Source organism: Condylura cristata, unplaced genomic scaffold (assembly GCF_000260355.1).
Source record: "Condylura cristata isolate star-nosed mole 26May11 unplaced genomic scaffold, ConCri1.0 scaffold00041, whole genome shotgun sequence".
Lineage (NCBI taxonomy): Eukaryota > Metazoa > Chordata > Mammalia > Eulipotyphla > Talpidae > Condylura > Condylura cristata.
In genome coordinates, this window is record NW_004567142.1 from 3135460 (window position 1) to 3146961 (window position 11502).

The 11502-nt window shown below is 57.3% G+C and overlaps 1 protein-coding gene across 3 annotated transcripts in view; it reads left to right on the forward strand.

The window, feature by feature from the left end:
- The first annotated feature begins 1970 nt into the window (after window positions 1-1970).
- Window positions 1971-11502, forward strand: part of HIF3A (hypoxia inducible factor 3, alpha subunit) — a 28157-nt gene continuing 18625 nt past the window's right edge. For all 3 annotated transcript variants that reach the window (XM_004693961.2, XM_012733725.1, XM_012733726.1), the window contains exons 1-6: window positions 1971-2024; window positions 6845-7035; window positions 7917-8053; window positions 9898-9982; window positions 10297-10409; window positions 10915-11123. In XM_004693961.2, coding sequence (XP_004694018.1) covers window positions 1999-2024; window positions 6845-7035; window positions 7917-8053; window positions 9898-9982; window positions 10297-10409; window positions 10915-11123 — 761 coding nt within the window. In that variant the 5' untranslated portion in view covers window positions 1971-1998. The remainder of the gene's footprint in view (window positions 2025-6844; window positions 7036-7916; window positions 8054-9897; window positions 9983-10296; window positions 10410-10914; window positions 11124-11502) is intronic.

Here is an 11502-nt window from a genome sequence, read left to right on the forward strand (position 1 = left end):
CCCACTGCTCTCCTCGGCAGTGTATCTTAGTCAGTCCACCTGTGCTGTTACTGTCTCCCGTGAATCCTCTCACCCGCTCCCCTCGCACCTCTGGCTTGCACCCCAGTTCTTGTGTGCATAAAAAATAAATTAAAAAATGTGATAAATTAATTAAAATTCCCTTACCTCAAGAAGAAAAACATACCAACACATCTCTGTCCCTGTGCTGCATGTCTTCACAGCGCACATCGCAATCTGGGGTGCAATACAAGGAGCCCGTTTCTGGGGCAGCCCTTCTGCCTGACTCAAGGGCAAGCCACACGAGGGGGCCAGGAATCGCCACTTGCTTGTTCACAATTGTTCCCCAGTGACCACAACAGTACCTGGCATGTCTGTCACCCTGTTGGATCACCTCAATGAATAACGGATGAATGAAGGAGCAGAGTAAGGAGTGGGTGTCCTGGCGAATACACACATCCAGGGGAGAGGGGGAAAAGGGTGTGAACAGGAAAACGCCTCGACTCACCTTCATTCTACCCAAGACAAAATATCCTTTAAGGAAAAAAACATGTATCCCCACAATAATAATTAATCGCCAAATGATGTTCTTGCTTCACTACTTCTTGTCTCTTCCAACAGTTACTCCATTGCATTTTCAAGCACACAGAAAAATTGAATGCACACACACCCTATCACCACAGGTTGCTGTTTACTTTCTCATTTCTTTCTTTTTTAAAGATTTAGTTAGTTATGTGTACAAGAACTGGGGTTTAGGCCAGAGGTGGGTGAGCAGTAAAAGGGCTCACCAGAGACAGTGGGGAGCAGAACAGGTGGACTGACTGAAGTCCACTGCTGAGGGGAGCAGTGGGCAGGACAGGAGAGGTCTGCAGCGCCCTGGGGGTCACTCCCTGGGTGGGGAGTGGGAGTGGCTGCGGATCCTCCTAGCCCCTGCATCACCAGGCTGCTGTCTATCCCTTTCTCCCACCATCCTTACAGCTTCATTTTGATTCACATCCTAGAGGGTTGCAGTCATCAGTCTTCAGCTACTAAGCCCTCAGTATGTCTATCAATTCCTGTTTACTCTTCCTATTTTCTACGTTGAGGCAAAACTCACATGCACGGAGACACACAAACTCAAAGAGTATCAACATTGAGGTTTTACAAATGCACCCACCTGTGTAAACCAAGTAGCAAGACAAACACTCATTACTTTTCCATCATCGAGTAACCTCTCCTATGTTGGGGTCTGAACTCAGAGTCTCTATTTTCTCTTTTGTCTAGAGTCTGTCGCGGAGGATTCTGGTTTTTGACAGTCACACAGTGGGGACCTAAAGAGCCGCTTGGGGTTTGGGTGGTAGGGAGGAGGAGGGGAGGGAAGAGGTGGGGCTCGGATACCAGGCGGGCCAGAAAGGAGGAATGGGAGCTGGGGGGAGGGAAGGGGCGGAAGGGCGGAATCGAGGGCTGTGGGTGAGGTGGGACACAGCCCGGAGCGGCCAGAGCACTGGGGCGTGGCTGGGAGTTGGGAAGTGCCGGTAAGTGGGGACTCAGTAGTTCTGGAAGAGTTGAAGGGGGTGGCAGTGCTGGAGACCGGAGGGCGGCGAGACCCGAGGTCGGGGAGGGGGTCTGCCTGGGGGCTAAGAAATAGAGGGGCTAGAGGGTGGGGGCTGGGGTGAAAGGAACCGAGCGAAGGGGGAGGCTCGGGAGAGAAATGGTGTGGGAACTTCGCGGAATGCTCGGCCCGCCCCCCGTGTGGGCGGCACCGCGAGGAAGTCCGCGACGAGGGGTGTGGCTGGGGGTGTGTCTGTGTATTACGACGAGTACCCCCCTTCGGGCTTTCCAAGGCTCCGTCCCTGGTCCCACCGCCTTCTCGGAAGTGACAGCCTGGTGGTCCAACCAGAGCCTCAGGCCGGGCGCGGCGCGGCCAATCACGCGGCGGGGGAGGAGCTGAGGAGGGGGCTCCCAGGGCCAGGGGAGGGGGCGAGGGGCCTCGAAAGGCTGGAGAGCGGCGACTGGCGAGCCATGGCTCTGGGGCTACAGCGCGCAAGGTACCGGGGTTTGGGGGCAAGAATGATGGGAATTGGAGGGCACTCCTTCTGGGGACCCCTGAGGTGAATGGGGATGCAAGCCAAGGACACCCCGGGACGCTCGGTTGGAGGCAGATCCCGTCGCACCCTCCAACCTCGGGAATCTCAGGGGTGGGAAATTTCCCTAAGTTCCCGGCCGCCCCGCCCCTCTAGACAGAAATGACTTCGGGGGCCCTGTTCCCCGATTTCCTGCCACTCCGCGTTTGCGGAGGGTAAAATTCAGGGTCCTCCTTGGAGTCGGGGGTGCCCGGTTTCTAAGGGAACTCCACATACTGACCCTTCTGATTTCTGAATCCCTAGAACTAAGTTTGATTTTAGACCTCTGGGATTCTCGGGGAGCCAGAATAACCCAATAGCGAGCCTCCTGCTACAGGGAGTTCCTTAGAATGGGATTCAGCTTCTGGGTTCTAGAGAGCTTCTGTGGTCAGGCCGTCCTTGCTGGCCTCTCAAACCGTGGGTTCCCTAGAAATAGCTACAAGAGGTGTTTCCCATTCAGAAACTCCCTGGGATCCTTCCTAGAGAAAGGTAAGGTCACCCTCCTCCCTTTAAAAAAGGGAAAACAAGTCTGACCCAATTCAAGATGCGAGGTCCCTATCTCACTCCCTTACAGCTGTGGGTGCCTCATGGTGGGCTAGGGCCCCACCCAACAGTCCCTGGAAGACCCCGTGGAGGGTGCCAGGCCAGATTCAGGACATGCTGTGATGGTCGCTGCCCTGCCCGTGCCCTGGGGTCTTCCTGAGCAGAGGGCACTTCTGGCCCTCACCTCCCAGCAGGTGCAGATCTGGGCAGTGGGCTCTGGTGCAACTGCCAGGGGTTCTGCTCCCAGACCCCTTGGTTTCCCGTCCAATCTGCAGCATCCAGGAAGCCTCACCCCCTTCCCTCCTCCCTGGCAGTGCAGGTCTGATTGGATCGTCCACACCCCCATTTTCCCCCCACCACCACTAAGCCCCCCCTCCCCCAATCTATTTCTGTCCCTGGCTTAGGGCCCATCAGGGAACTCCATCCCACCCCTTCTGGGCCAACCCTAACCCAGCCTGGCCCAACCCCTCCTAGCGCCCCCTCCTGGCTAGGTGGGGACCCCTCTTGGCTGAACTTGGGCTCTCCCCACTCTCCACAAAGGCCAGCCCTTTCCTGTGGTGTCATCCCAGCCTGGGCATACCACCCACTCATTGCTGGCACCCCGATCCTTGCCACACTTCATCCCCTCCTGCACCCCTACGATGGCACTTGGGCCAAGGGGGCCCTGGGCAATGGTGAGTGGGGCCCCCACATACCTTCACTCCCTCCTCTTCTTCAGCTAGGATTTACAGCCATCCTACGCTCCAGGCGCAGAAGTACTTGGGAAGTCCTTGATGGACAGCTGCACCCAGTGGCCCCCAGGTTAGAAGGTTCCCCATAAGACAGCACTTTGGGGATGGGCACCCCACCAGATTACCTTGTCTTTTGGGAATGAGCAGAGTCAGGGGCAAAAAGACGCATAACTCCAAAGACCCTTCTCGAACTCAAGCCCCACCTCTGCCTCTTAGTACTCTGGGCAGTAACAAGAGGGCTCCCTAACCACAGACAAGCTAAGCCCCCCAAATCCTCTACATTTCTTGCCGGGCCCCCCCTTCTCCCCCAGCTAAAGATCAGAAGAGAGTCCTAGAGCAGCCCTGGATATGGGACAGAACCCCCTCCCCCCCCACTTTCTCCATGTCTGCGCTTTGCGCCTGGGTGACATTTTTTCAGGACTGGGAAGGGGTGGGCTTCTCCTGTCCCAGTGGAGGAAGGCACAGGGCCCAGCCCCCATTTCCAGGCCTCACCCTGGGGCCTCCTGGCCTGGCCCCGCCCCCTGTTCTCTGCTGGAACACAGAGGAAGGGTGGCAGGGCTCCAGCTGCACGTCCTGAGCTGGGCAGAGCGCCAGGGGGCTGGACCAGGGTTGGGCACAGGGCCAGCTGGAGAGACTGGCCAGCTGGGGAAATCCAGAGGCAGCAGCGATGGGGCAGGGGGTAGGGACTGAGGCCACCGCACCGAGCAGGGGTGGGCAGGGGCCCCTCGGTGGGCACGCCTGCAGAGGAATAGCAAGTTCAGATTTCGGCCCCAAGTCAGGCTTCAAATCCCAGCGCCACCCCCCACCCCTTCCTAGCTGTGTGGCCTGGAGCCAGACCATGTGTCTGAGCCTCAATTTCTGATCCTCGAAAATCCCCCCCTCTCCTGCCCCAGATCAAAATGAGGAGGCCTGAGCGAACAGATCTTGGGGGCAGGACATCCCCTCGGTATGCCATTTATTGTGTTCAAGTCAGCATTCTGGGTGGGAGCGGACAGATCTGGATTGAATTCTGGCTGCCACTAAAAGCCCCAAGGCCTCAGGCTCTCTCTCCCTGGGGCAGGGGCAGTTTCCTTGTCAGGAAATGGGGACCGTAATAGTAGGGGGACACCCCAAGCCTGATACAGATCTGGTAGGACCTGGACAGCTGGTCCCTGAGCCCGGAGCAGGGAGCAGGCGTTTCTGCCGGTGAAAGGGAAACCCTAGTTCCTGCTGTACCGGGTTGCGGAGAGGCTGGAATGGGGTCTCCCGCTGCCTGGGTGTTCGGTACTCCAAAGCTGCTCCCACCAGTCAACTCCATCTCTCCCACAAGGGGCTCGTGCTAAAGCCACCTCTGTAGTCACACGCACGCCCCCAGAACCGTTTCTCCAGTGTCCACCAGGCTTATCCTGAGCTTCTTCATCCCCAACATGGACAAAGGAGGGATAATTAAAGTTGACCCCTTATTAGCACCAGCCAAATGCCAGGCCCAGTCCTACTCCTGCAGCCCTCTGACGTTGCCTTGTTACTCTGCGGGCATGGTTTACACTGGTCCAAAGTCACAGGGCCAGTAAGTAATGGAACCGGAGGACCTGCCCGGGCTCTGTTTAATGGGAAAGGCGGGAGATCCAGGCGGCTGTGGAGCCAGTTAGAGGGTCACATTTCCTGCCAAAGAACATCCGGAGAACAGACTGGGAGCTAGAAGGAGGGTCCCTCTGCAGCCGCAGACCTCAGCTGGCTCCTTCTAGGGAGGGCGAAGTCAGCCACAGCCGGGATTACAGAGCCCAGCTGCCTCGGAGGTGGGGGGCCGGCTCCACCCCCACCCCTCCTAGTTCCCACTCCTAGTTCCCTCTGTCTGGGGCCCCCAGCTCAGTGAGGCCCGCCCACCCCCACCCTCTGGGCAGGAAGACAAACAGGGCTGGAACAGAACAGGACGGAATGTCCTTTCCTCTGGGCAGAGCAGCGGGGACCAGAGGCCCCTGCCCCCCACCAGCCAGGAGGGGGGGGTGGGGGGCGATCACTAGCTGCCGCCACTCTCCATCCAGCCTGCCCTTTGTGCCTCCCACCCTGTCGGTCCCTTCTGCGCCCGGATGGGGTAGACCCTTCTCCCCTTCCCACCGTGGAGCGGGTGCGGCTACAGGTCCCCTGACTGGGGGTGAGGTGGATGCCACCCCCAGCAGCAGTCTCCCCTTTTCCTGCATTTCCCTCCTGGGGAGGTCTGCTTTTCCCTGAGGAGGGTCACAAAGAGGGGATTAGAGAGAACCGGAAGGCTGTGGGGTGTCGCTGCCAGATTTCAGACCCGTGCCTGGACCAGCTTGCTGACTCCAGCAAAGGACCCGACTGTGGGAGCCTCAGTCCCCCCCCCCCCCCCCCCCCCCCGCAAGTGTAGGCTTTGTAAGTCTCCTGCCTCCGGTGTTCTAGGATGCACACAGCAGAGTCGGGCACATATATGCTTAGCAAATTACAGCTAGTGATTTTGAGCCATTTTATCAACACTGAAAAGATAAAAAGATTAGACCACATAGCCATATGTCATATAATTCATAAATGTTTTTCTTTTCAAAAACTATGGAGCTTGGATTCAGACAGACCTGGAGTTTGACTTTTAAGTGTTAGAAACAAGAAGCATTTGGAATAAGCCCAGCGCTATAGATACAAAAAATCGCAGAGTTCTGGCTGACCAGTGTTCAAACCCTGACTTCACTACTTACTGACCAGCACTGTGCCCGCCACCCCCAACCCTGCCAATGGGGACAATGTCATAACCCTCCTAGAGTTGTCTGAATGGGTTAATGTAAGTCACATTTGGCACAGGGATGGACATAATAGCAAAAACGGGTTATGTGGCACATATTTCTTACAAAAGGGCAGACACTCCTATCCTCAACCCCAAATGCAAACCTGAAGTAGATTAAGGGCAGACAGAGCTGAGTGGTTAGCTGGGGGCGGACAGAATCCCGGGGTCGGAGTGCTGTGTCACCCTGCCTAGGGCCCCTGCTGGTAGGTGGTTGGACTTTGAGATCTGTGCTCCAAGATTCTGAAGACTCAGCTCAGCTGAGGAGGGGAGAGGGCGGGAGAGGGCTCCGGAAGGCTACAGGAAGGGGGGCCTGAGAGTTGCCTGCATCGTGCTCCTTCCCTTCCCTGGCCCCTATCCAGCTCAGTCAGCCCCTCCTGGCAGGAGGCCTCCCGGTCCCCCACGCGTCCCATCCTGGGGAATAAACTGCAGATAAGTCAGGGAGGGGACAGAGCGCCCCTGGGCACGCCTCAGAGGGGAGTGAGGTGCCGGAGCATGGGCTGTTGTGGGGCAGATAAAAACCCCATTAGGAGCTGCTCCAGAGTGTAACAGGCCCAGAGAGCTCCGAGAACTCGCCAAGGTCACACAGTGAGACCTGCCCTCTGGATCCCGAGCCCCATGTGGCGGCGCCCCACGTGTTTGTCCTGTCCATCTCTCTCCCTTCCCGGGACTCCGCCCGTGAACGCTGCCCTTGCCCGCAGATCGAGCACGGAGCTGCGCAAGGAGAAGTCCCGGGATGCGGCCCGCAGCCGGCGCAGCCAGGAGACGGAGGTGCTGTACCAGCTGGCGCACACGCTGCCCTTCGCGCGCGGGGTCAGCGCTCACCTGGACAAGGCCTCCATCATGCGCTTGACCATCAGCTACCTGCGCATGCACCGCCTCTGCGCCGCAGGTGAGCCCCGCCCCCGGGCGTTCCCTCGCAGGCAAGGCCCCGCCCTCAGAAGGCCACCTCCCGTGGAGGCCCCGCCCCGCGCGGGGTTCGGACGGAGGCCCCACCCCTTTCGAGTTGGGGCTGGCCCCCGCCGGTCCCCAGGAAGCCCCGCCCCTCGGGCCTCTATCACTCCTAGGGCCCCACCTCCCTGGAGCACCGCCCCCTTAGAAATGTGAAAAGTGGGAGGCCGGCTGACTCCCTGAGGCACCACAACTTTTAGCATTTGGCCCTCCTTGTCCAAGGGGACCTTGTCCCCTTATAAATACCCCAGGAGCTTTACTGTCCAGTGTTTGAGAGCCCGCTCCCTCTTCCAGAGCTCCTACTGCTTCTTCCCTTAGTAGCTGGCCATCCTGGAGTTCACACCCAGAATTCCACTCTGCAGGAGGCTTTGCCACACACACGTGCACACATGCACTCTCACGCACACACGTACACCAAGGAATCCCGGGACCCCGAGGATTAACGGGATAGTGGAGTCACCCTCCAGCCGACTGTCCATAAGACCCTGAAAATCTTACTCAGCCCCCTTGGAGTTCTGTTGCCTGGGAGTCTCTGCTCCTTTAGCAGTCTGCCCTCAAGAATTCTGAACCCCTGGGATGTTCTGGCCTTAGGGGATTCTATCCCCTTAGAATTCTGTCTCCTAAGACTCCCACCCCTTTAGGATTCAATTCCTTTGGGAGGGGGCAGCCTTGCCCTCTTCCTTGGGCCTCCATGGTCACTGGATGTGTCCCTCTCCCCTGAGGGTACCTGTTGTTTCCTCTGAGTGAGGGAAGGTGGAGGGGAAAGTAGCCCAGTGGGCCATGGCTAACTAGAGATGCCCCGTCCGCCCTGGCCCACACCAGGGGAGTGGAACCAGGTGGGAGAACCACTGGATGCCTGCTACCTGAAGGCCCTGGAGGGCTTTGTCATGGTGCTCACCACCGAGGGAGACATGGCTTACCTGTCGGAGAATGTCAGCAAGCACCTGGGCCTCAGTCAGGTGAGAAGAGCGGCCTGGCACATGCCTGGCACTGTGCTGGGATCAGAGGCGACTGCAACCACCCCAGCCAGCCTTTTGGGCTCACTGCACAGAGGTGGGACTTGCACCACACAGAAAGGATGGTCAGGGCCAGAGCGAGCACGTAGCGGGTTCTAAGAGCCTGGAAAGGGGGGCGACTGGCTGGCCTTGGGGGGAGTCGAGGGTTTCTGGAAGGAGATGGTGTCTGAGCTGAAACCTGAAGGACTAGTCAGGTAAAGGGCTTAGGAGTGTAGGAAGCAGTGATGACCTGGGCACAGCCAGGACAGAATGTGCAGAGACCAGAGGTAAGACAGAAAGCAGACCGTTTGGGGGTAGGGAAGGTACTTTCATCCTGAGTAGGTGCAGAGTGCATTGGGAGAAGGTGCGAGAAAAAAGCCTAGAGAGGTCATCGGGCTTAGGTAATTTAGGATCAAATTAGGTTTATGCCCTGGGGCACCATGGAAGGCTTTAAACGGGAGAGGTCATGTCAGGCAGAATCAGACCCTTCTGGGTGCTGCCTAGAGACAGGATGGAAGGGAGTGAACTGGAGACTAGAGGCTGGGAGGGGAGGAAGGAAGAAGGTTCCAGTGGCAGAAGAGGGTAGGCACTGGGGCCTGGGGGTGGGAAGACAAGGAAGGACATGTGGGCCTAGAACTCACTCCAGTACTCCCCTCTGCAGCCCGTGAGCGCGGCCCTTTCTGTGCCCAAATGGGCTCTTGTTGGCATCAGTTGCTTTTTCCTGTCGTTTCCCCACTCCTGGCACCAATTTCTCCTTTAGCTTGAGCTCTGGGCCACGGTCCCGAAGCTAGAAGTGGTAGGGCCAGGGCTGGGATCCTGCGGGAGGTGGCACCTGTCAGAGACTGCCCCTAGTCAGCCCCTGGACTGCGAGCTGAGACGGCCCCTCCCTTCCTCGCAGCACTCGGCTCATTTCCTGAACTGAAACAGTGACCTTCCTGACAGGCTTCATTTGAGTAGTTTCACCGCAGGGCCTTTGCACTTGCTGTGCCCTCTGCGGAACAGTACTCCAGAGAGCCGCGAGTCACCTCACTAGCTTTGTTCTGCAGCTTGACTGTCACCTCCTCGATGACACTGCCCCTGGCCGCTGCCTCTAAAATACCATCCCGCCGTTTCATCACCTCACCCTGCTTTGGTTTCTTAGTGTTGCTAATGATATTGTTCTCTGCTCACGTGTCACTTAACAGGGATCTGTTCTGGGATGTGCATTAGTAGGTGACTTCATCATTGTGTGAATGTCATAAGAGTATAATCATACAGAACACAGAGGCATATTCTACAAGTCTGCTGTGCACCAGGCTGTGTACAGGGACCGCTGTTGAACAGATGATCTGTCATTGGCCAAATGTCATTCTGTGAGTCATGACTGTGTGTATCCCATCATGCAGCCATCTGTCATCCAGCCAGTCTTCCTTTCTTCATCCATCCATCCATCCATCCTTCCAATCTAGCTGTTCATTGATAGGGTACACGGAAGGGATGAAAACCCAGTGAGACCACTGCTAAGCATGACTATATATATGTATATATTTTGTTTGTTTCCCGCCTCCCTCCACTCGCCAGCGAACTCTGCACGGCAGGGTTTTGTCTGTGTGGTGACTCTTGTGCCCATGTGGGAGACAGTCGATTAGAAGAGGACCCAGCAAATCCTAGGTGTGGAAGAAATGGTTGCTAAGTGAGCAAGTGAATGAATGGAGAGACTGGCCAAGTATCCAGACTCCGACTGGGTGCCATGATGGGCGGGGGACACAGGTCAGAGGCTGTGGAAGAAGAGCCTTTCCTCCAAGACCCCCCACTTCCCTCCCTCGCAGCTTGAGCTCATCGGACACAGTATCTATGATTTCATCCACCCCTGTGACCAAGAGGAGCTTCAGGATGCGCTGACCCCTCAGCAGAGTGAGTGCCCTGGAGGCCTCGGGCCCCAGGTTATAGAAACTGAAGGCTATTTCCTCATCCTCTGGAATGAGAAATATGGGGAAAGGAGGAGACAGCCCTGTCCTCGGGACCTAAGGGGGCAATCTGAGGGGAGGTGGCCTGTCCTGGGGTCAAAGGAGCATGCCCTCCCCTCCCCCGGGGGCCTCTCTGGTTCCAGGTCTCAGTTTGGGACATGAGATTGGGAAGACCTCAGTGCCAAGGGTGCTGGAGGGGGCAGGCCCTGTCCGAAGCTGCCCAGTGCGACCAACTCCCCACCCCACCCTGACCCTCCCCAGGCCTGTCCAGAAAGAAGCAGGAGGCCCCCACGGAGCGGTGCTTCTCCTTGCGCATGAAGAGTACCCTCACCAGCCGCGGGCGCACCCTCAACCTCAAGGCGGCCACCTGGAAGGTGGGCAGGGCTTGGCCTGGAGGAGGCTGAGGGGCCTGGGGGCTGGCTAGGACTGGTTCCGAGCCTTAAAGTTCTTACCATGAGTTGGTGTCCAGGCTGGGGATCCTGTGGGGTTCTCTCAGGCTGGGTCTCGTGGGTCATTCAGGTACCTAGAAAGTTCGGTGTCTGTTAATTGAGGTCCTTGTACCCTTTCTTAGACTGGATCCCTGGAGCTGGGGAGGGGGGGAGCGGGATCCTTAGCCCCCAAAGTTGGGAGTCACCATGGGATAGAATCTGGAGATCATCAAAACTAGGTTGGGTCTCTAAGGTGCTGAAGTCTGGGGGTTCTAAGCTCCCTAAGTTGGTTTTCTATGGAGTGAGAATCTGGGGGTGTTCAGAACCTCCTAGGGTTGAGGTTTGGGGATTCTTAGAACTCTCCACGCTGGGTTTGCCTCCCTGTGGGCCCCACAGGTAGGTGGTTCCAAGCCTGCCCAGTCCATCACCACCTTGCTGCCCCCACCCCCAGGTGCTACACTGTTCTGGACACATGCGGGTCTATAAGCCCCCAGCGCAGACCTCCCCTGCTGGGAGCCCCAACCTGGAACCACCCCTGCAGTGCCTGGTGCTCATCTGTGAAGCCATCCCACACCCTGGCAGCCTGGAGCCCCCACTGGGCCGAGGGTCCTTCCTCAGCCGCCACAGCCTGGACATGAAGTTCACCTACTGCGATGAGAGGTGGGCAGGAGCCAGCCACCTCCCCTCCCGCCCACCTGCGGATCCTGTGCCCCCTCTTCCCTCCTGTCCGCCTCGTTCTCTTGGCTGTTTCTGTCTCTCCCTGACCCCACCTCTCTTCCTCTGTGGATCTGCCAGTTTCTGAGTTTTCTGTGGGTCTCGTGATCGTTAATTCTTTAGTCCCTTCCTGTGAACTTTCCCTAGCCCCATTAATTCATTTACAGCATTAGAACAGGCCCAACAGCTAGGAAGCCCTCCATAGTTGTTATTCCTCCCTTCTGCTTCCTTTTTCTCTCTTTTCTCTGTCCTTCTTTCTCTTCATTCCTTTCTCCTTTCATATTTCTGTGTTGTCCCAGGAACAGCAACTCTGTTTTTTTTTTTT